General features: G+C 40.6%; 3 protein-coding genes and 1 pseudogene across 12 annotated transcripts in view; 2 read left to right on the forward strand and 2 right to left on the reverse strand.

Moving 5' to 3' along the window:
* The first annotated feature begins 4635 nt into the window (after positions 1 to 4635).
* LOC144709105 (uncharacterized) lies at positions 4636 to 6839 on the forward strand. The gene is made up of 3 exons (XM_078582507.1): positions 4636 to 4897; positions 4999 to 5229; positions 5308 to 6839. Exons 1-3 carry the CDS (start codon positions 4636 to 4638, stop codon positions 6837 to 6839), a joined length of 2025 nt encoding a protein of 674 aa, XP_078438633.1.
* Positions 6840 to 9182: 2343 nt separating this feature from the next.
* LOC144709302 (UDP-Glycosyltransferase superfamily protein) lies at positions 9183 to 13098 on the forward strand. 4 transcript variants are annotated; one of them, XM_078582806.1, is made up of 16 exons: positions 9183 to 9321; positions 9400 to 9471; positions 9549 to 9642; positions 9718 to 9857; positions 9949 to 10019; positions 10461 to 10542; positions 10633 to 10734; positions 10825 to 10880; positions 10949 to 11037; positions 11199 to 11415; positions 11534 to 11728; positions 11829 to 11888; positions 11964 to 12003; positions 12216 to 12437; positions 12904 to 12968; positions 13066 to 13098. In XM_078582806.1, the coding sequence occupies exons 1-16, from the start codon at positions 9247 to 9249 to the stop codon at positions 13091 to 13093; spliced, it is 1608 nt and encodes a 535-aa protein (XP_078438932.1). In that variant the 5' UTR covers positions 9183 to 9246; the 3' UTR covers positions 13094 to 13098. The 4 variants fall into 4 exon arrangements, with proteins under 4 accessions (XP_078438932.1, XP_078438934.1, XP_078438935.1 ...); XM_078582808.1 differs by having other exon boundaries at positions 9184 to 9321; positions 13062 to 13098; XM_078582809.1 differs by having other exon boundaries at positions 9184 to 9321; positions 11003 to 11037.
* Positions 10367 to 18320, reverse strand: LOC144709303 (type I inositol polyphosphate 5-phosphatase 1-like). Of its 6 annotated transcripts, none has more exons than XR_013582999.1 (10): positions 18188 to 18320; positions 17902 to 18067; positions 17321 to 17399; positions 17086 to 17190; positions 16068 to 16614; positions 15026 to 15210; positions 14656 to 14764; positions 14402 to 14544; positions 13233 to 14235; positions 10367 to 10914 (listed from the first exon to the last, which is right to left on the reverse strand). XR_013582999.1 is itself a non-coding variant. In XM_078582813.1 (10 exons), exons 1-9 carry the CDS (start codon positions 18212 to 18214, stop codon positions 14100 to 14102), a joined length of 1497 nt encoding a protein of 498 aa, XP_078438939.1. In that variant the 5' UTR covers positions 18215 to 18320; the 3' UTR covers positions 10367 to 10914; positions 14074 to 14099. The 6 variants fall into 6 exon arrangements, 4 of the variants coding, with proteins under 4 accessions (XP_078438939.1, XP_078438938.1, XP_078438937.1 ...); XR_013582998.1 differs by having other exon boundaries at positions 10367 to 13150; XM_078582813.1 differs by having other exon boundaries at positions 14074 to 14235.
* A 1756-nt stretch (positions 18321 to 20076) lies between these two features.
* Positions 20077 to 25869, reverse strand: part of LOC144709106 (uncharacterized) — a 7735-nt pseudogene continuing 1942 nt past the window's right edge. Inside the window, exons 6-7 of the transcript XR_013582962.1 lie at positions 21083 to 21391; positions 20077 to 20943 (exon numbers count right to left, since the gene is read on the reverse strand). The product of XR_013582962.1 is annotated as an uncharacterized LOC144709106 (transcript). The remainder of the gene's footprint in view (positions 20944 to 21082; positions 21392 to 25869) is intronic.

The following is a 25869-nucleotide window of genomic DNA, read 5'->3' on the forward strand; positions in this document are numbered from 1 at the left end:
GAAGAGGGGGAATGGTTATGGAGGTCCTAGTGGGCCCTTTTAAGGGGAAAGCTTATTGGGCTTTCCCCTAAAAGAATTCTTTAGGGGGGTAAGAAGTCAATTGGACTCCCCCCCTAAAGGTACAAAGTGAATTAAAAGATACACACTTAGACATCATTCATGGGGAGGCTTGAACACATACAGGGGAGCCTCCTGAAAGGTAGAAGGAAATACAACACAGATACATTCACATAATAAAGGAACACGTAAAATGGAATAGTCGGGGAGGAGTCTGACGTCAGGCCTGATATCTGCAATGCGGGTTAATTGTTTTGGCTCGAGCTGCATGGCATGGTTGATGATGAGTCTGAACGTGCTCCTTCGGATGGTCCTCCATCAGAAAACAGTGAGAAAATTCAAATCAAACATTCAGGTGATCACACAAACCTTGTTCTCACTTCCCCCAAGGGCCAATTGGTTCTCGTTCTCCAAGAATCTTGATCACTCTTGAACTCTCCACCCACACTATTGTAAAACAAAAATGGATAAAAAAAATCTGATGCACTAGGCCTCAAACAATAAGTTGGAAGCATAAATCCCAGATGAGATACAAAGAGAGGGGAGAAGAGATTAAATAGAAGTACCCTAACTCTCCCAACCATTGGATTTAATTCCTAGGGTTTGGAGTGCTAGGATTACTTGACTTCCACCCAAGATCCATGTTCCCCTCTTCCCAGATTCAAAACAGGTCTTCCAAATTCGAGTTGTGGGTTAGTTCCACAATTCTTGCTTTTAGTTGACCTGATCTTTAAGGAGGTTTAAATGTGATTCTTGTGTGTTGGACCTCTTCTAATTATCTATGATATTGCTTAGGTTTCTACTTTCCTCCAGTTTGTATCTCACATTCACCATTGTATTTACCTTAGTCATCTTTTTCAAATAAAACTCCATAAAGATGTGATAAATCCACTTGAGTCTAAGGAGTCAAGTAGGGTAAGTTTAAAAAATGAACAAAATATATAAAAATACAGCCGAGGAAAATAAATCACAAATTTCTCATTTAACTTTAAATGATGAATAATGCTCGTGCAAATCTAAAAATAGGAGGTAAAAAAGAAGTATGAAAGCATACTTTTAGTGATCTTATTTGATGTTATCACATGGCCAAAGCAAGACCCTTAATCCAAAATATAGTCTTTGAAGTCTAATTACGACTTACACAATCATGACATGAATTGACTTGGTTGATAACCAGGTATAAAAGCAATTTACCTACTCTAGCGATTGCCGGTGTCGGAGGAGGCGCCGGAGCGACAGCGGCAATGCGACGGTGGCGGGTGGTGGTGCGGCGGCGGAGATGGCGGGTGGCGATGGTGCAGCAGCGGCAACAGCGGCAAGCTGCACCAGGCATCAGTCGTGGTGGCGGCGGCAGCAGCAGCGACGCTGGCGGAGCTGCGGCAGCAGGCGGTGAGCGACGGCAGCAGGCGGTGAGCGACGGCGGCGGCGATGGCGGAGCGGCAATCACCTACTTCGATTTTTTAATATCTCCACGCTAATGGTTATGAGATCAACCATATTCCTAGTGCGAAAAGAAGAAAGTAGGGATGTTCAATCAAAACATTGTGATGTTCTTCATGAATATCATATGAATAAGACTGATTAGGTTACATGTTCAAATAAATTAATCAACATACAATGACCTCATCATAAATCGATTATCATTACACATATCACTGGAATTCATTAGAATCAAATCATGTTCCGTAATAATAATAAAAATTTATACCAGTAAATGTTGTGGAATTTTAATTAGTTTTAAGATAAAACAATTCCACCAATGAATATGACTATCCCAAAATAAATCTGGGGACACACTAGGGTCAGTAGTTGGTGTTATGTAGATAATGAGTTCACTTAAATGGTATGTATGAAGCTCTAGGTGGTTTTAAACCTAATAGTGAACCAGCTCAAGACATGTTGTTGTTAATTGTGTCCTACCTAAAGTTGTGTGTGGTTTAGATGGAATGATTTGGACCTGATGTAAGAGGAGATAGCTCAATGAACATGATCAAATCAAGTCCCTAAAAAATTTAGTTGAAATACTATAAAATAAGCTTTTTGATGATTCCTTATGATGTATTAGCCCTAATCAGTGGCGGAGACAAGGGGGGGCCCAGCCCCCCCTAGAGAAATTTTTCTGAAGAAATTTAGTAAGGGGGGCGCCCCCTATTAAATTTCTTCAGGTCGTGCCCCGACGGAGAAAAGGGGGGCTGGGGGTGGGGTGGGCCAGCCCCCATTAGAAAAAAATTCTGAAGAAATTTAGGGGGGGGGGGCAACCCCCCTAAATTTATTCAGGTCGGGGGACTCGGCAGAGAGCTTCTATTTCGAGAGAGAAAGAGAGAGAGTGAAAGAGGGAGAGGGAGAGGAAAGGAGTGCCTGCTCGAATCCCCCCGCCCCCCCCCCCCTCGGAGCCCTGTTGAATCTCCCCATTCGCTGTTCGAGATTACGGGGCAGAATCTCACTGGCGAGCTACCTGAGGAGATCGCCAATCTGAAGACGTAAGTTACCGTTTTGTTCATTTTTTCTATCAAATTTAAGAAAATTCTCTTGATTTTTGCAATCTATAACAATCGAATTGGCTGTTTTATGCAACTGTGAGATCATTCGTATGAAAATCCTCCTGTCAACGTTGAATCCTATATCATGGTATGTGAATTTCGGTATAGCTCTAAAGATTGCGGATCTAAAAAATAGAAAAAAATATTTTTACATAGAATGGTGGGCAAAAAATTTCTGTCTACATTTTCACAGAGCCAACACAAAAGAAAAACTACCCAGTTGTTCAATCTAGCACAACCCTCGCATTTAAGGTTGCGCAATTATTAACAAATGTAAAAAACATTGAAATCATATAATTGCATTGTAATTCACCCCTGGCCATCGATTATCCCATGAAAAGCGACTTCTCTAGCCCAAAAAATAGCCTTCACCATTGAGCTCTGTCGTCAATCATCACGAGCCGTCCACTCTCCATCGTTCAAGTTTCTTTTTATCTATCTTGTAATCAATCTCTCTCTCTCTCAATACATTTTTTCTATCAATTTCAAGGAGCTCTGTCGTCAATCAATCTTTCTCTTCACTCTCCGCCTCCCATTCGGCAGTTCCAAAGTTGGTGAAGAAACTCTCTCGAAGGAGAATGTACGATCTATACATATATCTGAATATGAAATGTATCAATGTATCTACCCATCTTTTTTTCACTATTGAGTTGCGTCTGCACAATGAAGACCACATCAGAAAAGAAAATAGATACTTATGACTTTTATTTGGTTAATTAATATTAGTGACCTCTGCGGCTCTGCCCTCTTCATGTTTCACTCAATCTCTCTCTGTCTTGATGTTTTGGGCTTATGCTGAGTGATTCTTTTAATGGTTTGTATGAGCTCGGCATCTCTCCCCCTATTAGCATTGATAAGTCCCAATGACGAAGGTGCAAGACATTCTCGTCATTCCCCCATATCTCACTCTCTGATTCACAACTGAGTTGCTCCTTGAAATTGTTCCATTCATTTGAGATAATCTAGATAAGATTAGATCTTCTAGTTTTGGCTAAGTGAGTTTTCCGAAAGGAAAAGGGTAGCTTGAAGTGAGAGAGAGAGAGGGAGGGAGAGAGAGAGAGGCTCGTGCTCGCTGCAGGATCTCACTCAAGCAAATGACCTCTGCCCTCTGCCCTCTTCATGTTTCACTCAATATCTCATTCTCTTGATATCTCACATAATAATCCCTTTACCTACCTATCAAAATGAAAATCTATCTATCTATCTATCTATGATATATCTATCTATCTATCTATGTATGATCTATCTATCTATCTACTTGTCACTGATACATAATCTTGTTAACTTTCGCAGGCATTATTGGAAGACTTGGGATCTAATGATTTGCTGAAGCTGTGCGATGCCCTAAATAACGTGCGATGGCTAGTTTTGCATCACTCCTTTTTGATGTCTCCGATTCTGTAAGTAAAACCACGCCTCTGGTTTACATTATTTAATGAATATAGTTCAATAAATTCTGAAATGATTATCATTTAAATGTTGTCAAACTTCTCATTGATCAATGATTTTGAAATAAGGGATTGTTTTGATGAAAGAATCATCAATCTGGGTATCCAAAATTATCCACTGCTTTATTAATATTATTATATTCCAGTTTTTGTCAATTCGTCATCCAATTTCATTTGATTTTTCTATGGGAGTTCAATTTTGAACTATGAATCTCCTTTCAATTGTCATATTCCTGATAGCTGCCTCGCTCTTGCTCTATTTTGTTGCCATGAATTCCTGCAGCCTATCTCAAGAGCAATCACTGATTAATCTCAAGAAAGAGTTGGATGATCTGGGATTCGATCACAACAATCTCTTGTCTTTTTCTTCCAGCCAGCCTGACGTTCGTCAGCATGCTCTCACTTTGATCGACTCTTACCTTGAGAACTTCAGCTCTTGCGGCATCGCCTTACTATACAAAAAACAAATGCAAACATGTTCCCCAATGGAAAATGGAAGGGATAGATCAGAAAACAAGTTGCAATCCTCAATCACTAGCTTCTTTTTTAAAAGACAGAAAACAGAGCATCCTTCACCACCAATTAATGAAATGCCAGTCGACGGTGACACATTGCTGCCCACTACGGAATCAAAAGTTTTTGTTCCTATCTCTCCCATCACCTACAATCCAATTTCAATCGAGGATGGCTTGGAACGAGATCCTGGTTTGAGGAATTCGATTCACAACCAAGCTGTCAGCGAAGAGAGGCTTATTGACAAGTACCTAGAGCTCGGCCCCTTCCAGCCTCGCTTATCAAAGTATCAGTTCGCTTATCAAAGTTTTCTACGAGTTGGTTTCAGCGCTTTGCGTGGTTAGAGTACTCCATTGCTAATGACAGCGCGTTCTGCTTTGTGTGCTATCTGTTTAGTCCTTCAAAACAGACTGCTCGCTCAAGCTCTCAATTCATCACAGGTGGTTTTAAGCGATGGAAAAGCGCTTTGGAGAAAAACAAAGGCCTCATTCAGCACAGCAACTCGATCGACCACACCGACGCGATTGCCACTATGGAAAAACGAAAGGCTAAAGTCTTGCCTTGCATTCTAAGTCGCTTAGATGGTGACCAGAAATCAGCACAAGCTGCCCGAGTTGTTGCCATTGCCAAGGTTGTTCTTCAACTGGCATTACAAGGCCTGGCCTTCCACAGTCACCAAGAAAGCCACGAATCTTTGAATTGAGGCAATTTTCTTGAAACATTGGATTTCTTGGTATACAATGACTCAGATCTCCGAAAGTCAATTACATGCCTGCCTAAGAATGCAAAATATACACCTCCCGATGTCCAGAAGGAGATGACAAAAGCTGCTGCAGATATTGTAAGACGAACGATGAGGGAAGAGCTCGGTGATGGATATTTCTGCTTGGTTGTTTATGAAGCCAGATGTGAAGCCAAGAAGGAATGCATGAGCGTCGTTTTGTGTTTCGTCGATCAGCATGGAGAAATTCGTGAAAGGTTCGCAGGCGCCATTCACGTGGAAGATACAAGATCTGAGACGTTATTTCAGCATCTTCTGGGATTCGTTCACTGTTTTGGCTTGGACATTAAACGTCTCTGTGGGCAAGCTTATGACGTTGCCTCAAACATGAGAGGTGAATTCAATGGTTTACAGGCCCTTGTTCGATCTCATGTTCCATTTGCCTTTTATGTTCACTGTTTCACTCAGCGGCTGAACCTTGTTATTGTTGCTGTGGCGACTGAGGTTCATTCTATCGCCCAGCTCTTCTGTTGGGTGCAACAGATCTTCAACATTTGCGGAGCATCATGCAAACGGAATGATGCGCTTCGGAGCTCTCATGCCGAATTTATCCAAAAAGCCATTGAATTGGGGGATGTTGTTACTGGTAAGGGGAAAAATCAGATGAGAAGTCTTGGTTCGATTTCTTCCACGAGATGGAACTGTAGATTGTCAGCATTGAAATCCATCGCTAATTTGTTTTCTGCAATCTGTGATGTTCTTCAAATGGTTGCTGAAGATGCTGTTGCACCTGAAAAACGTGTTGAGGCTGATCATCTGCTGGAGAAGATCTCATCATTTGAGTTCACGTTTGGTTTAATGCTAATGACAGAAGTTTTGACCGTTACCAATACGCTCTCAGTATCGCTTCAGAAGAAAGACCAAGACTTAGTGAATGCATGTGCGATGATTAAGTCTCCAAAGTTGGAAATTCAGTCCGTTAGAGATGAGGGGTTCCCAGGCATTCTTGATAGGTTGGTGGCATTCTCCTTATTGCATGGTATTGTAGTCCCGTCGTTAGAAGAACAGTGGCAACCATCTGGAAGACGCACGCGTGGCAGACTGCCTCAAAGTCGTGAACTATCCTACAAAGATCATTATCGGCTGGAGGTTTTCATTCCAGTTCTTGACCAACTCCGTTCCGAACTTGATTGTCAGTTCAGTGAGACTGTGCGAGAGTTAATGGACTTAGCATCGTGTCTGCAACCGAATGACAACTTCCATCGTTTCGACTGCCTGAAAATCCTTCGCCTTGCAAGAGTGTACTCAGAAGATTTCTCGGACGTTGATCACCTGGGTTTGGAATCAGAACTCCGTTCCTTTAAGTCCACTCTCATATCCCATCCAGATTTCGGAGTCGAACTTAAGTCAATCGCTGATCTGCTTCCCATCATCATCAAGAGCGGACTTAGTGTCAACTTTCCTCTCTACACTCGCCTTATTCGACTGATTCTTACATTGCACGTCTCAACCGCCACAACGGAGCGATCTTTCTCTGCTCTTAAGATTGTGAAAACCTGACTGAGGACATCGATGGGTGATTCATGGTTGGTTGATCTTCTTACGCTCTACATAGAGAAGGGAATTGCCTGCAACATCCCCATTGACAGTGTCGTCAGTAGATTTAACGCTATGAAATCGCGAAGAGTGTAACTATTCATTGTGAAATACATTATCTCTTTTTGAATTTTTTGGGTGAAATACATTAACTATTCGTGATATTTTTTAAGGCGGATCACCGACTACGGGTGGTCTTCCTTTCTCTTTCAAAAACAAAAAAAAAACAAAAAAACAAAAAAACAAAAAAAATTTTTTTTGGGTGAGCCCCCCCTGGTGCGAAATCCTGGCTTCGCCACTGGCTCTAATTAGTATGAGAGATTCAGGGTTGATAGTTTACCATGCCCTAATTGATTCTAGGAGTGTTGCACACATGAGTTATTATATGTACATTGTAACTGGTTATAACTAGGTTTTATGAAATATTTTACTAACTCCTTTTTACATTACATAGGATGAGGTGTTGCTTTGCGCCTGACATGTTGATGACTCAATCTAACCATTAACTTAAACCAATAAATTATTACCTAACATATATGTTTGATATAGTTAATTAATTAATTTAGCCAATAAACAAATCTCGGGATTATACAGCCCTTAACTAAATTATTACCTGGGTCTAGAGGATCACTAGAATAAGGTTTGTTAGATGTTTGAAGATAAAAGTTAAATTTTAAGGGTTTTTATGAAAAAATAAATTCAGTAAAAAAGGAGAAAATTTCCAATTGAGAAAAACCTATGCAAGTCCCTCCATAATGCCCCCTTCTTCTCCCTTCTCCTAGAGCTCTATCTTCTTGGTGTGATCAGAATGGTGATACCATCCCTCTAAAACGTAGACAATGCTGATCAAGTATAAGATGAAGAGATATGATGTGACAATAGCTAATAAATCATAAATAAAAATTAAATATGTTGTACAAGGATTCTGAATACATATAATAATATTGGTCATTTACTTATGAGCATAGAGTGAGTGACTATTGACAAAGGGACACTTCAGTTTATTTATATATATGTCCAGGATTATATATTAACAATAAAAATATAACTCAATGTGAAAAAACTACTGAAAATAAGCTCAAAAATTTTGAGAAGGTGAGAAAAGATGTATCATATTTAATCTGATGTATCCAAATTTTACAGAATAAAATTTGAAGTCATTTGGAAATTTTTTAGTAGAAAAAGAAACCATATCATTAGAATACCTTAGCTTGTGGATTGATTGCTATGGGCCACGGCTGGTTTAAACGAGCGTCAATGGAGTGCAGTGGATTTTAAAAGTACTGCCACTGATTCCGACAAAAATGGTGTGGATATATGCTGGGATGCAGCATATTAGATCAATAGATATGGATGTATTGTTGGTTCTGGATAATGTGGATGGCAGTGGGTCTTTAAAACACATTCTTAATGACTAGTGATCACCGTAGTACAATCTCATCATAATTCACCAAGTTTGATCACATCATACTTTGTCATAAGCATCACACATGCATTATTGATGTATACACTTTATTAATGAACATGGAACAAGATATGGCATGTAGGATTGGCGTGTCGACCACATATATTTCCATCAAAGCCGACCCTTGACCAACCCTCTTACATTGGTCTGGTTAGTCTAATGATGGATCATTTTGCACACCTTAATCCAAACCCTGAACTGAAGATTGAGTTGACTTATCAATCTTGGTCTAACTTTAAGACCCTTCAAAGGTATTTATGGTGAACCTATTAACAAGCATAACAATAAGTATACTTTTGATATTGACATTTACTCTGATCATAGATATGATGAGATTTAATTTGACTCATCGAACTTGACTTTTGGCATTGGTCGTGACTCATACATAGACCACGTACATGAAGGTGTGGTCTACTGTATCATTTATAATTAAAAAATCATAGTTGGTTATTTTAAGTTAAAAATTTTTGATATTGAATGTAACAATTCCATTAAGTGTACATGTAGTGGTAGGGTCTACCCTACAATTGATGGTCAACCAACCAAAAAGCATGATCATACTACTCTGTTGATTTTAAAATCGATTGTTACATTTACTTTAAACAAGTATATGATTTCAATTAATGGTTGGTCTACCCTACCATCACACGCACTTGCTTTGGATCATCTATATGATGATAGGGTCTTCCCTACAATTGGTGGTCAGTGAACCAATAAACATAACCATATTTGATATTGACTGTGACTATTAACTCTTGATGTTGATGGGAACTTTAGCTTTATCAATATATATGATCCAAATTATAAATTTATCTTTTCCCTGAGACAGACGTTACTAATTATGACATAAGAGCTCATGAACAATAGAAGTTTCACTCGACTATAGAGACGACTGTAAGGTCTCCAATGGAGGTCCAATCGCGCAGGCCTCGAGCTGCTTTCATGGCGTTCGGAACCAAAGGCGACGTATACCCAATCTCGGTGCTAAAATCAATATGGATTTCTTCTCAACATTACATCAGCAAAATTTTCGCCCATTTATTTGTTCTATTCTATCAGGCCATCGCTGCATCTTTCTCTTGCGAACGTAGCGACTACGACGTGTTTCTGATCTCTCACTCGGCTCACCAGGTTATCTCAGCCTCCTTAGCCTTGATATTCTTCTAATTTTCAATACAACTGCTTCACTGGCACATTCCATCTTGCAGTCGCTAAGTAAAAATCTGGAAATTAAAGGGGTAAGCTTCGTTTCAGTTTCCACGCCTGCCGTATTATCCAGAAACTCAGAAGATTCTACCGAAGGTGGGTTGTGGTTGTGGTTGACACTTCTCATTTGTAATTTTTCTCTGAATTTGATCCTACAATTTGGTTTTTTAGCTTTGAATGAACGCTTCTTCATGCGTAAAGAGAACATCAAGGAGGAACACAGGAAACAGTGTTTGTTCGCTGTGGAGAGGATTTTTGGAGACTGCCCTCCAGTGGCGGGTGACTTTATCTTGATCAATTTCTTTGCTCTGGTACTTTATTTTCATGTTTTGTGATCTGAAATGATTATTTCTAAGAGATGATTGTGTAAGAAATGCAAGAGCTGCGTGAATTTTGATCTAGGAAGGATGGAGCCTTGCCGAGTTGTTTGGGGTCGATTGCGTTGTTGCTGCTCCCTATGTCGTTCCCTACAGGCATGGTTCTCTTGATTTAAAGTCCATGTATTTTTCTAGTGTATTGATCTTGATCCATATTTTCACCTGAATTATAATTTTAGGTTTTGTATGCTGTCAGAAAAGAAATATTAATGTTGTCCAGACCACCAGTAGCTCTTCCATGATGATGATGGTTGAATGCCATGGAGAGAATGAGAGAAAATATATAGGGAGATTTTAAATATTTTGCACAAATATATAATAATTTTAATATTTTTTCATTCACTCAACATCCATAATCATCACATTATCATTGTGATCCAGTTCTCAGGGGTATACATTGTCCCTGTCATCGTCACGCATGTTGCTGTTGATAATGGTGTAACTGAAGTAGAAAAGAGAACTATAATAAATGATAGTGTTCCTCACATAATGTTTTGATAACAAATAGTGTTTGATGAATTTAGTCATGATTTGCAGTGCACCTTCCTCATTTGAACAACAGTTCAAGAGAGAATTGCCTCTTCTGTATAAGCTTCTCAAAGAGGCTCCTCCTGACAAGGTCTGGAGGAATGACTACACTAATCACTATCATCTGTAGTTCTCACAATTTTCATTTCAATTTAAGTTCTTCTGCTTCTGCTTGGGCCAGGTTTCTTGGAATGATGTTACTCATTGGATGTGGCCACTTTTCTCTGAAGAATGGGGTTCCTGGAGGAGTAACTCTTTGAATCTAAGCCCTTATCCCTTCACAGTTAGCTGCTAACTTCTTATTATTGTTTTTTTTTCCCTTCATAGCTGCTAAATCTAATTTTGATTCGTCCATCATTTTCCCTAAATGCAGGATCCAGTGACTTTTCTCCCATCATTGCACTTGCTTCAGAAATCTCCACTGTTACTGTAAGAACTTCATTTCCCTCTGTTCTTCTTCCACCTGCATTCAAGAATTAAAAAGCCTCAACATGAAGTAATTGGCAAAAAAAATTCTCCCGTTGGCGGAAGCTTCTCTCTTGTTTCTGCAGATATGGGTTCAGCAATGAGGTTGTCGAATGTCCAGGTATTTGTCGATATTTAAAAAAACTAAATACTTTAAAGGAAAGACTATCGCATCAACATTTCAAACTGCTTAGGAATTTCTCGATGCTAAAAAGATCAGCGTCTAGTTTAATAGAAATATTATCACATCATCGTTTCAAATTGAAGCTATTTACCCAACAGGTTACTGGCCAAGAAATGTGCATGCTTGTGGGTTCTGGTTCCTCCCTGCGCATTGGCAATTCTCCTGCGTGCAATGTAGAGAAAGACTGCAGTCCCAATCAAGGCATATGGATATGGATCAAGAGCTCTGCTCTACTCATTCAACTCTGGAGAAGTTTTTAAAGGAATCTGACCCATCATGCGCTCTGATCTTTGTCGGACTGAGCTCCATTGGAAGGTAAGTTTGCCAGAATTCCTTCTTAATAACATGTTCAGAAGGTGTTTTCTGAAATTATATGACTGATATGATATTCAATGAATGCATAGTTCTGATATTCTTCTTTAATCATGTTTAGCATGGGCTATCTGAGGAATCCTCGGGCATTCCTCTTAGTGCTCAAAACTGTCATAGAGAGAAGCCTCCACAGATTTGTCCTCTTCTCCTTAGATTATGAGCCGTTGGATGATGTCATCAAATCAATGGCAAATGAATCTGATGGCTCTGGGGACTGCACCTTTCTCTTTGACGACCGCCTCATTTGCTTCTCCGGGTGAACCATCTCAGTGCCTTCCTCTGCTGAATTCTTGGTTTTTTGATATTAGCTCCACTCAATGCTTTATCTTATTCTTTCTCTTTTCTTGGTGGTGTAGCAATTTGCCATATAGCTGGATCTTCCCCAGGTGTGCTGCTGTTATTCACCATGGTGGCAGGTTAGATACCTGACGCAATCCATCATTCTTAAAGCGTACAAAATATCCAAAATTTTGGGTTTTGTATTGTGACAGTGGGTCGACTGCAGCAGCGGTTGTGGCCGGTGTACCGCAGGTATGTCTTGTATCAAAGCGAGAGGGAGAGATAAATTTTTAAGTCAGACATAGAGGGAGTGAATCAGGGAAGCATACACTTATAGAGGCAGTAGATACATTAATAAAAAGATAAGTATAGATATATTGTGGGTATTAATGATCTGGGTATTAATGACAGAGGAGTTGGAGGGGTTTATAATCTGGACTGATGAGAGAGGAGTCTCCTTTCAGGTGGTGAGCCCATTTGTACTGGACCAGTTTTACTGGGCTGAGAGGATGCATTGGCTTGGGCTTGCTCCAGAACCGTTGCAGAAGGGCAGTCTTGCTCCTGAGACTGATGACGCGGATACCGTAGAGAGAGGTGCCTGTGCCGTGATGAGGGCTGTTAAATTGGCCTTGTCACCAGAAATTAAGTCTCGGGCTTCTGAATTTGCAGCTAAAGTTTCAACAGAGGTACCCTTCTCTTTCATTTTAATGGTATCAGGTAGACCACCGGCCTCGGCTGGTCTTCCATATTTTCGTTCAAAAAAAAAATCTGTTTTTCTGTCTGTCTGTATCTTTGCATGCCTGGACCTCTCTCTCTCACTAACACAATTACTGCCTTTTTTTCATTCTATACTTGCTTCCTCTCTCTCTCAGAAACACAATCACTTCTGTTTTTCCTTCTCTGCTTGCCTTTCCTCTGTCACACTGAAACACCCACTTACGTCACTTCTTCTATCTGCCCATCTCTTTATCTCTTTCTCTCTCTATATCTCTCCCGTCTCTGTTTTCATCTCTAAGTTTGTACCTTGTTAATTAGTCGGAATCTGTCAAGGACTCTTTAACCTTGGAAAACTGATCAACCAACCTACTTTTTGTTGAAATATATCAGTCAACCTACTAAGATATACATTTCATTTCCTGTATATGGTGGCAGGATGGGATTGCAGTCGCCTTAAAAATCCTTGAGCAACACGTTCTTCGGCCAAGACATGAATATAGGTAATGGAAAATAGGCGAGAGGAGATGGAGATGAAAATAAAAATATCTGCATTTATGTGTTTTGGTGTTAAATTAATAATCATTCAGCTCCAGACAGGTATGATTATATTGAAGGCATGCCTTGAAAGTGGACTGGAGTGCCTCAATGCAGATGATACACCAAAGAGAACGGATGCAAATTTCTGTGGCAAAATCTCAGGTCCACAACCCAAATAGAATTTCAATTAGAATAAGAATCTCAATAAGAATCAGAATTTTACGTACCATAACCAGCTGGTCAAATGCAGCCTCCTGCTCCCAGAAGGTGTCTTTCGCCCAGAGTTCTCCAATTTAGTCGACCAATCCTCTTCCAAGAAGTCAGAAAATCACCGATGTCTTTCTCCCCCTTCTCCCTTGTAGTGTTTATTCAAACTTCATCCATCCCACCAAAAGACCTGGCGTTATTCCCACCGCCAGCCAGTACATGTCACTTTACGCACTGGTTAATCCCTTCTTCAATGGTCCCATCTCTTGTTGTCAATCCTTTATCTTTCTTCTTTAGTATATATTTTAGGGGTGTTACACTAGTATTGGTATTACCGTTTTTCTGCCCGAATGAGCCTTCAGCATAGGTGGGAAATGCTGAAGGCTCATTCGTTATCACTTCTTTTTATTGATCCTTCATCATATGGTGAACTCGGGATTTTGTGTTTCTTTTGAAATTCCCAAGGATCGACAAATATTGAAGATTTGATTCAAAAAGAGTATTTTCTTAAGACTTGGGAAAAAAACCCTGCATGCAATCATTTTTTCCTCTTCATCAAGGAGAACGAGACATGACACCCAATAAACTATAGTCTCTGGCTAGGCCAAAATTTGAGGGAGAAATTTATATGCATATGGATCTTTTTTTTTTTTTTGAAATATGGATCTGTTGTGTGGGCCTAAGGAAGAACTGTATATCATGTTACAAATTGGAGTTAATAGCACGAGATGCGGAAGACTAGCCATTCATCTTTCTGCAAGACAATCTCTGAGAAAGTGAGAGTTCATCATTCTTAGCAATCACTATATATCAGCGATATAATAAAATTAGTCAAGAGAACCGACCAAATTTTCTTCTTACCGGGAATAACAGAAGCTCAGATACATCTAGAGACTTCTTTGGAGGACTTCTACCTCAGTCATGAAGATTGCAGTAACAGGGCGATGATCAGAGAGCTTTAGCTCAGCCCTGCTGTAATTCACAATCTTCAGTCCCCTCCCATATGAGAGAACCCGGTCGCACCTGCCCGAGTGAAAAGTCAATTCAATCGCCTTAGAAAAAAAAACTAATCCTCATTCCTAATTTCCAAAAATATCCTAAATGCAGTGCAAGTGATGTAAATCTTTTCTCTCTCTCTCTCTCTCTGTACATTTATCTTTCTCTCGCTCTAGACATTTATGAGGGTTACCAGGCCGGTGTTCTCCTGCCAAATGATGGGTCTTCACCAAAGTACTTGTCTGAGTTTAGCTCATACTTATAAGTTGGCGGAAAATTAAGAAGGCCCTCAAACCATCCTTCAAATGAACAACCATTCCCCAGTTCTAGCCTTAGCTGCCATGAGATGGATAAATAGAATAAGTAAAAGTTTCATTCTTGGTTCTTGAAATAAAATTTCTGGCGATTCATAATTGCCACGTGACATGAAGGTTACTTGAGTAGCACCTGATCCTTCCGGCTCAGCTGGGCCCATTGTTGCGTGGAGATGAGATCCATCGTTTCCTCATAGGATAAATTTATACGATAGTTCAGGTCACCAAACCATATGATTCTTCTGCAGTGCAATTCATATCAACCATTCAATATTCTTGGCTACACTATTTAAGCGGAAACATGCATGATTATAAATACCAAAATGCCTCTTATAGACAAAAATGACAAAGAAAAAACCTTGGTGTTATAAGACCTTTTTGGAAAGATTTGCCTACCTTATGTCTGTCTTTTCTATAAAAGAAAATTCAGAAAGCAAGTCTATTGAAAATTCAACCAACACAGATTTTTCTGCAGAGCCGGAGAGAGGAAGATTTTTACTTACTCATGGTCATAGATAGTTCTTGGAAGGCTATTGCTATGATCTGAATGGAAACATGTTTTGCGGCATATCTCTTCTATGTCAGTATCTCTCCGGACCTTATCACCCTCCTTCTCTCCGGGTGTCAGGTGACAACAGATAAAGCAAAACAGTGTCTCATATATGGACATGCTCACGGATATTGATCCCTGAAAAAAAGGGAAAGACACAAACAGCGGATCCGTAATTATTTTCGACATTTTTGGTAGAAAAATAAGTCTGCCCGCTCATGAAAGCAGAAGATCAACGATAGGAAATGTTACTGCAGAAAATTCTCCATTTTGAGTTTAAATTAGAAACAATGTATGGCCCATGTGAGATCATACGTCCCAAATTTCTTTCAACCTTCTCGGAAGAAAGTAAGTCAGTCCTCTCATGAAAACAATGGACCGCAACGAGGTCGTATTCAAGGGGACGACAATGTCGGTGGACAGGGCTATTAATGAAGTGGAGAGACTTGTGTTTTGTTGGTTTGGTCCTGGCTGAGGTGGAGGGTATGGGGGGCATGATGGGCCATTTGTTTTTTTTGGCCTAGATCCCTCCTGTCCTCTGTGCGGGGGATCACCAAGCTGGGTGATCTTCTTTATTGTTCAAAAAAAAAAAAAAAAAACAATGAACCAGAATAGGAAACGTCGTTGAGGAAATTTCCCCACACAGTCAAGAAGACATGTTAATATAAACTATACAAGATTAAAATACCATAGATTTTTTAATTTTTTAATTAAAAATAGTTATTTCTCAAAATAATTCTTGACATCACAGGGGAAGTAAAATGTACATTCACACAGGCCACGTGAGATGAACCTTGTTTTCTCGAAAACATCCTTAGCCAACTCAAAAATAATTCGTTCACAGAGGTGAATTCAAAAAGAAATCTTATCCACTTATCAATTCTTCATGAGCCATGAACTGTACGATATATAAATATAAGAAATATACTAATCTCAACAGATACAAATAAAGAGAAATTACTAAAACTGGCGAGACACTTGAGATTAGGACGAACCTTATTTCCAATGCATCCCATAATGCCAAGACCAACAGTAGAAACCATTACGTTTTTTATATGCTTCGTTAGACCCGGACGGACCCATATTGACAAAAACAATCCAACCAATTTCTTGCTAAATATTTTGACAAAACCAGATCTCCTTTTCCCAGTGCCCAAACCTCCATCTTTTGTTTCTGAGGGTTCATCCCATGATCTAGGAGAATCAGCTGATTTGAAGGAGGTGATGGAAGTCGACCCGAAGACTTTCCTCGAACTTAAGTCTACTATTTCTTTTGAAATTACGGAATCACAAAGAAGATGGACTTCTTCATCGTCATTTCCTCTGTATATGTCATGGCCGAGTTCATCCTTAACTGGAGGATGATCATCATCAATTTGGTATCTCAAATGAGAGGGTAGATCATTGAAGTACTGGACCCTTGTTGAGACTGGTAATGTCTCATTCAGTTTTTTGCGAATGGAAATTTCCCATCCTTTAACGCTTCTGTCATCGCTGAATCCCAAAATGTTCCCCAAATTTAATGGGACGACCTCTTGAAACCTGCAAGAACAGGTATTTAGCTTTAAGGAACATGTTTCATCCATGGACAGAGGGAAGCAAATAAATTATATGAACATCTAAAAAATTCAGAAATTCATGAAATTCTGGTCGACACTAGAAAATGACAAAAACAAAATTATACTCCTGCCAGTAAATAAACCACTAGATTATTACCGATCATATCTATGCCGGAAAATTATAGACGTCTGGAAACTTGATTTTCAAGAAGTGTAACAGAAATTATGACAGTAAAGGGCAAACCAGCCCTTCCACTGCACCCATTGATAGATGAAAAATAGGAAACACTCGACATAAACGAAGAAACCCAGCCTAACGGTCTGAATTATGATAGACACCCTACGACTGTGTTTAAGGAAATGCTTGTGCTACCCTTTAGGACCGACGAACTAAAGTCGGATATTGCGGAAATTGATAAGAAATTGAGTCAGAGATTGTCAGTGAGAGCACAACCCAAGCACATATATATCTGCAGGTCTCTCCTGGAACAGCCATTCATTAATATCTATGTTATCAGGCGGAAATATCCCTCCAACGTTCCACGTTCCGACGCAGATCCTGTGGCAAATGGTGAACCACTTTTAAATTGGGAAGATCTATCTTAATTATCAAAAGGCGAGCCCAGAATGTAGGAAATGTTCAAGGATGATAAAATCATGAATACAAGGATGATATTGCCAATACATGCCTTATTTCTTTTGCAGTGATGTAGGGCACAGTTTGAGAGTTTGTCCCCATCATTTTGGGACGATTATCAAAGGCATTCTCTGCCCATCAGCAACATATATTAGGGACATTAAACACAATCATCGCAGCATAATTTGAAGCTATTTTCATTCGAATACTATCCTGCGATTGTCTAAGATCGAACACATGAAATAATGATCCAGCCATCTAGTTTACGTATGACGCAAAATGATCATTAAATTTAGATGATACCTAAATTATTTAAGAGGATAAATAAGAAATCAGTAGAAGTAGAAATAGTAACCTGGGGATTTTCTGTACAAAGAAAAATGCCTACGTAGAGTTCAAAATCAACAGAAAAATCAACAGAACGAGAGTTCAAAATATAATAACTACCTACGTAGCCGGCAAAAAGGTTTCGTTGAATCAAATAATCACCAAAATTCTTGCACTCAAAGTTCGGGCTGTAGCGCAATATTTAGAAAATTACAGCAACTTGCTCAGAAGAAAGCGGTAAAACGGAGCAAAGAAGCAAAAGGAAGAAAAATTCCAGCTCGTGCTTCCAACAGCTTATACCATTACCTTCGTCATCGAGGTTTTCCGTGTCAGTCTCATCGGCACTGAAATCAGAATCCTCGTGACAATAACATATTGGTTTCCCGAGGAAAATTCCATTCCAGACCAATCGCAAGCAGGCCGATACGAAAGAACAGATGGCGAACCAACTTCTTAGCAGTGAGTCCTTGATCTACGCACATCAAGAAAAAAAATAAGAAAAAAGAAAGAGAAACAAATGTTATAACGCCGGATCAACGAAAACGACGAAGACTATCGATTAAACGCCTCATGACGCTGTAAAATTGACAACCTCCAGCTTCCTAACTCCGCGTTCCATTTCTCTGGCCCTCAATCGAACCTTTCGAAAGTGAACTGTTCTACTGATTTGTTCAGAAGTATGAATATCAACCAATAAGGAGCTGACACATCATCAAATAACTAAGGAGCTAATAGAATAAAGACACGTCTCAGAACCAATTCGCCCTCTACAACTATTATTATCGTAGAATGTAAATAATGATCCAACGGCCCAGATCTAATCGAAGAAAATAATCTAACCGGCCAAATCTGAAGTCACGCGTTTAAGAGATTATTCAAGAATAATAATGTCTAATTAACCAATTGAATCATAATAAATGAAGAGATACCGACGTATCTCACCCTAAATAGGCAGTTTACTCTAAACGCATTCGAATCTGATCAACGGCCCAGATCTAATCAAACAATAGATATTTAGCAAGATAAATCAAGGGTCACATGCTTAGGTATTATTCAAGAACAAAGATGCTTTACTAACCCGTAGAATAAAGACACGTATCTCAACCTGAATAACCAATTTGCTCTTAACACCTATTCAAATATGATAATAGTATATAGTGAACTTACGGTCCAGATTTAAACTAAGAAAGTTCAAATGGGACAAAAAATAAAGTCACAACTTTAAGGAATTATTCAAATATACCTAATCAAAGGAATAAATATACATATCTCATCCTAAATAACCATTTCTGTCTAAACCAACTATTCAAATATGATAGTAGTGAATAATGATGTTAAGTCACACGCCACAGTAATTATTCATGAAATTCCTACAAACTGATTCTTCTCCTTCTTCTTCTTCTTCTTCTTCTTCTTCTTCTTCTTCTTCTTCTTCTTCTTCTTCTTCTTCTTCTTCTTCTTCCTCTTCTTCTTCTTCCTCTTCTTCTTCTTCTTCTTCTTCTTCTTCTTCTTCTTCTTCTTCTTCTTCTTCTTCTTCTTCTTCTTCTTCTTCTTCTTCTTCTTCTTCTTCTTCTTCTTCTTCTTCTTCTTCTTCTTCTTCTTCTTCTTCTTCTTCTTCTTGTGCTCAATGATGGCTTCACGAGTCAGTGTCCCCATGGAACTAGGTACACGAGAAAAATATCTTTCACATATGAAATATCTTAATGGTGTACGTGATGACGACAATAATGGATGGCAGGTGTGGGGCGTGCTGAAGCCTAGAGACGACCTCAAAGGTGGGGCGACAAACTCACTATAGACGAGCTCTCTTCAAACAAGCTGCATGGGATACAGACACAATCCTGCAACAGGTATAGTGCAGGGACGCAGACGGGATGATTTTTTTGTCCTGGGACCAAAAAATCGTCCCATCCAAGGATACAGATGAATTTCAGGACGAAAATTTGTCCCGGCGACCACTGGACGGGACGGTTTTCGTCCTGTAGGATGAAAAAACCGTCCGTCCGGAGATCTCGGACGATGGACGGACGAATCTGGATGGAAAACCGCCAGATTCACATCCGACGGTTGAGATGTTGCCACGTGGCTTCGCAATGACAATTTGCATCAAAGTCCATGTATTTTTACGTGCGTGCAAATGGACGCCACTCAGAAATAATTGTAGATTTGTCCATTTGCGTTCTATCTCCTCAGTAATTCCCTAAAAAACTTGAAAAAATCCATATTAATATATTAAAAATATAAGATGAATAATTTTTCATCCGGGATGAATTTCAGGACGAAAATTCGTCCTGGGAGGACTGGACTGGACAAAAAAACCGTCCCGACATTATTGGATGGGACGGTTTTTTTGTCAGTGGACGAAAAACCGTCCCGTTCTTCGTCCCTGAGCTAACATCGGACATAGGACGGGACGAAATTTGTCCTGTCCCGTCCTTCATCCACGTCCGGGACGATTCGGAACTATAGCAACAAGCAGGTTTAAGTGTGAAGAGCAACTCCCAGGGTGAAAGATGAATCAAACTTCTCTATTCAAAATTCACTGCTGTCTACATCAGAGGAGTAGCATTTTATAGCCCTACCCAAGATAATATCTTTGAAGATAATATCAAAAGAGAGAAATTAATTCCAATCAATCCCTAAAGAGAGATCATACTTTATAAAGATGGCTCTTGATGGGGAAATCCACCTACTGCAAACTGAAATTAGAACTGGAAGATCTGGGCTTGCCAACGAGCATGAAAGAAGGGAAGGTCACTTCCCTGAGAAGAGAACGTTCACCCCAAGCGCTCTCCAACTCCGCCACCACCTCCTCGTCCAACAAGTCAATCCCCTTCTCCTTGGCGATACTCGGCGACCACGACCGCATAAGTCCAAGAATTCCGTCTTCTTTATCTCCAGCGTCTCCGGATCGCCCTCCGATCCCAATCCGATGGCGTCGAAGGGGAAGGGGAAGTCGCGGTAGCCGTCCATGGCGAAACGGACGTTAGGGTTCACGAACGGCAGCAAGGAGAGGATGACGCGCTTGGCGACGGCGTCAAAGCTTGGGTTGACGCGGACTTTGCAGTAGCTCCACACGGCGACGACTCCGCCGGGCTTCTTGAGGGCGCGGTCTACGATGGCGTAGAACTTGGGCAGGTCAAAGTAGTGGGCGGCGGTGGCGGCGGTGGCGGCGGTGGCGGCGACGACGAGGTCGACGGTGCCGTCGCCGCCGAGCAGGGCGAGCAGCTCGTCTTAGTGCATGGCGACGGGCGTGTGCACGTAGCGCACGCGCGGGTGGCGCGTCGCGTGTCTCAGCTGGTTCTCGCTCACGTCCGTGGCGATGACGCGCTCGTAGTGCTCCGCTAGCTGATAAGTATCCGAGTTAGACGGCCAGCACGTCGTCCGTCGCAGAACGGAAGCCCCATTCTTGACCTTTCATCATCGTCGAGAGCCGATGCGATGACGAATGGTTAACGTCGAGAAGGAAGAGTAGAAGGGGACGTACGCTGAGGGCGGCTTGACCATTGCCGGTGCCGGCGTCCCACGCGACGGCGCGGCGTGGCGTGAGAGAAGCCAAGCGCGTGAACCATTCGTCTGGGTAGCGGGGCCGGGACTTAGCGTATATCTCGGCCTGCGCGTCGAAGAGGCCGGCTATGGCTGCGAAGAACTGAGAAGGAAAGGAGCATTTGGGGGGCGATTTTATCGTCAGCTCAATATGGCGGTCTTTTTTAACGTCGGATTTTTTCTGGGCTGTGAAAATCCATAATGGGATGACGATAGAATGTATCGAGGTTATTGTTTCAGGGGTTAATATCACGGTTCAGCCTAAAGTTTTCCGAAAATTCGAGTTACAGCCCTATCTTTTTTTTCGCCGCGTCACAGCCCGAAACGCCCATTTGGTCTGCCGCCGCAGCCCGGGCATGACGTGGACTCGACATGGCTGCCAGGTGGAATTCTGGCGGCGTCCACGTAAGCAGAATCCACCTGGCAGACACGTTGAGTCCACATCATAATGCGATTTGAAGAAAGTGAGAAATAGGAACGATTAGTCACCTGGGAGTGAGTCACCCGGGAGAGAGCGCAGAAGGGTGGTGAAGGAGAAGGAGATGATGGAGAAGGAGGAAGAAAGGGCGTCGGGGAGAAGGGGCTTCCATTTTACGTGAGCTTCGTTGGATAGGAGAGGAGAGCTCGTTGCGAGCTTCTTCTTGTCTACGGGCGTTCCACGAGGTAGGGTTCTTGGCTCTATGTCCCTACTAAGGTTCTAATCAGGCAGATCGTTCCTTTTTGCTGCGTCACTTGGGCGATCTATAGGGCATTTAGTTTGAGGAAATACATTTCAGTCTTACCGTTTTATGCACATTCCACCTGCATATTCCTATTCCCAAATACATTGAGCCAGTTTTCTCTTCTTCCTTTCTCTCCCGAATAGAACACCTAGGTTCGTATCAGAGGCCACTTCAACTAAAACAGTTTTCGTAGCCATTCATGCCCACTGATCTGCTAATTAGAGGTCTAAGATATACCTATGTAACATTGATTTTTTTTTAACACAAACTCTGTAATGTTAAATTCCTCAAGGTGATATTGATTTGAGGAAAGTCGTATAAAACCAGAGCGAACATCTATTCAACAGAGTTTGAAGCTATCCTACCGTCTATTTCTCTATATCGCCGCCAATTTGTGGGCCAAATTGGTGAAATCTAATGAAAATTTAATGACGATGGATTAGCATTGAATGGTTTGAGTCATTCTTCCGCGTGTTCATTCACTTAATCATGGGTCATCTCCTAGTTTTTTCTTGGATTTTTCATGGTTATTTTTGACGAATGTATCCTGCTGCGTGTCGGTCGACAGTTCTTGCGTGTGAAAATTGTCCTAAAATTCTCTTGGCTATTTTTTTTATCACCGCTAATTTCTGGCCCATATTGCTGAAATGTTTTGCAAATTTAATGATGATGAGTAAGCATTGAATGGTTCGACTAATTCATCTGCATATTCATTTGCTGAGTCATCGTTCATCTCCTCGTTTTTTCTCAGATTTTTCATGTATATTTTCTAAGAATGTATCTTATTGCGCGTCGATTGACAGTACTGGCTTTTGAAAATTGCCTTAAACATTCATTGCCTGGGCTGTAGAAGCTATCCTACTATCTATTTCTTGTTATTGCCGGCAATTTCTGGCCCATGTTGCTGAAATTTTATGAAAATTTAATGACATTGAATGGTTTGAGTCATTCATCCGCGTGTTCATTCTGTGATAGGCCGATTTTAAATGATCTTTAGTTGGGATAGGTGGATTTTAAATGATCTTATAATTTGTTAGATATAACCATCTTTCTATCTGTGGACTGTTTCCTCGTGTGGTGACCTGCTGGTTTTTTTAAACCGCAGAGGATATCTGTGGACTGTATATCTCAATCTTTATGTCAGTTTATTAATGTGTTTTTTCTTCATGATTTCTTACCTATGAATGTACATATCTATAGTCTTTCTGTCTAGCTACGTAGCTCTCTATCTTTGTACATATCTACCTTGATGCAAAATTCCTTTTTAACCCATACGTTTTGGAATTCTAATTGACTTAAATCCTCGGCTCAATGCGAACATCCTTTTGTTTTTTTGCGTTTTTAGGCGTTCTTCTATTCTTTGACGGTGGACGCTTGGCTTTAAGTAATGTAAGTTTTTATTATCTTTATTTTTCCCTTTGTACTTAAATATTGTATTTTTTATTATTTCGAATGTAATTTCAGATATCTGTTTGTCGTAGAAGAATGTAAGATCTCCTTGGTAATTTAAGTATTTTGCATGCATGATCAATTACTGTTTTCCATCTATCTCTTATACAGGGCTGATGACGAGTGTAAGGTGTTTGGTTCTGATTACGATAGCGATGATGACTCTGAATATGATATAGGTAGGGAAGAGGAGGAAAGTGAAGTGTACTTAAGTGCCCCCGACGAATATTCGAGTGACGAATGGGATGAGGAATTGGTAGACGGCCACAGACTTAGAAACAAACATGTCCAACAACAAACATTTGTTGCTGGATATCATAGCGAGTATGATGATTCCAAGGGTGACATGTTAACCCCCAATGATACCGATGATGAGGATGAAAATGGAAGGTACATACATAGGCGGAAGACGTATGATCCAGGCTGTCCCACTGAGAGTTTTATATTTCAATTGGGCATGAAATTTGAATCGGCTTCTCAGTTTAGGGCAGCTGTAAAGGACCATGCTATATGGAACGGATTCAACATCACTTTTCCAAGGTCCGGTGACCGGAAAGTTGAAGTTGTTTGCAAGGGATGTTGCCCGTGGAGGATATACGCTAGTTGGGATAGAACGAGAGAGGCGTTTGTAGTGAAAACGCTTAATGATACTCATTCGTGCACTAGAGCTCCGAGGAACAGCCAAGCCGATTATCATTGGGTTGCAAAACACTTTTTAGAGAAAATTCGGATGAATATGGATTTGAAGGTGGCAGATATGATGCGGGAAATAAATGAACTATTCGGAATCACCGTTTCAAAGCAAACCTGTTATAGAGCTAGGTCCGAGGCGCGCATGAAGCTTCGAGGAACTTTGGACGACCATTATCACATGCTTCTTGCATATGTTGCCGAGTTAAAAAAGGTAAATAGGAATGGTACTTTTGAGCTGGTTCTTGATAGAGCGACTCCAGATTCTTTGGTTAGGTTTAAGCGCCTCTACATATGTTTTGATTCTATAGCAAGAGGGTTTCTTGAAGGTTGTAGACGAGTCATTGGATTGGACGGATGTTTTTTGAAGACCCAACTTAATGGCCAACTATTGAGTGCTGTTGGGAAGGACGGGAATAATCAAATGTTCCCCATTGCTTGGGCGGTAGTCGAAGGTGAAAATCAATCTTCGTGGACTTGGTTTATTCAGCTTCTGATGAATGATTTAGGAATGGTTGACGGAAATGGCTGGACTCTTATTAGCGATCAGCAGAAGGTACATATGTTTTTTATTTCTTTGAACTCTTAATGCTTATCGTCCAACAACTGTAGTATTTTAACAGATTGGTCCTATCTAACATTGTGCAGGGACTGGAAAATGCAGTGGCGAATTTATTACCCAATGCGGAGCATAGGAATTGTGCTAGGCACATCTATGCAAATTGGAAGAAGAAAGGGCATTCTACAGAAATTTTGAAGAACTTATTCTGGAGAGCTGTGAAGTCTACAACGCATGAAGATATCCAACGGATTATGAGGGAGATGAGCACAGTGGATCCACAAGCTGCGCAAGACTTCCAAGACATAGGTATAAAGAAGTTTTGCAGGGCGTACATTAGTAGGGATACAAAGTGTGAGGTGATTGACAACAACATTTGTGAGTGCTTCAACAATTACGTCATACATGCTAGATCTAAGCCTATCATAGACATGCTGGAAGAAATTAGAGGTGCAGTCATGCAGAGAGTAGCAAACAAAAGGGAGTTGTTTTCTAACAGAAATGATACGTTATGCCCCCGGATAAGGGAGTTGGTCGAAGAGAACAAGAAGAAGTCAAGGACATGCACTCTTAGGCATGCGGGGAAGTATCAATTCGAGGTTATAGACTTGGGAAGCAGATTTGTGGTTGATCTACTTCGTAGAGCATGCAGTTGCAGATATTGGGAGTTAAGGGGCATTCCATGCCCCCATGCTATATCTTGCATTCATTGGATCAAGGAGGACCCCGTCATTTTTGTCAATGAGTGGTTGAAGAAAGATGTCTACCAACTAGCATATAGTTACGGTATCCCGCCAATGAATGGAAAAAACTTATGGTGCGAAGCTGACGGGAGCTATCTTTTCCCTCCTCTTGTGAGGAGACAACCTGGAAGGCCCAAGCTGAAGAGGAAAATTGACGTCAGTGAGAAAGAACCCATGGTACAAAGACTATCGAAGAAAGGCATGCATATCACGTGCTCCCTCTGCCACCAAGTTGGCCATAATCGGAAGACATGTACCGAACGAAGAATAGAAGCTGGAGGCCAAGTACAGTTTTAATTTTATGCCCAACTTTGTTTACATGCTTCTTTGAGTTTTTTCAATGTTAACTAATAAAGTTGTTTGATTAATCATGTAGGGATCTCAGCGGTGTACATATCCGCCAATTATCAAAGAATGCAGGGATCGCCGGTGAAGTTGCAATGGGGCGACGAAACCTCAATGCGCTCGACCTTATTATTCACGTGCACTGTCAGAACATTTGTAGAACATGATTTACTTGTTATTTAATGATATGAACAATTTCCGTATTCGCTATATATGTGGC

The sequence above is a fragment of the Wolffia australiana genome, chromosome 11 (genome assembly GCF_029677425.1).
Source record: "Wolffia australiana isolate 7733 chromosome 11, ASM2967742v1".
Lineage (NCBI taxonomy): Eukaryota > Viridiplantae > Streptophyta > Magnoliopsida > Alismatales > Araceae > Wolffia > Wolffia australiana.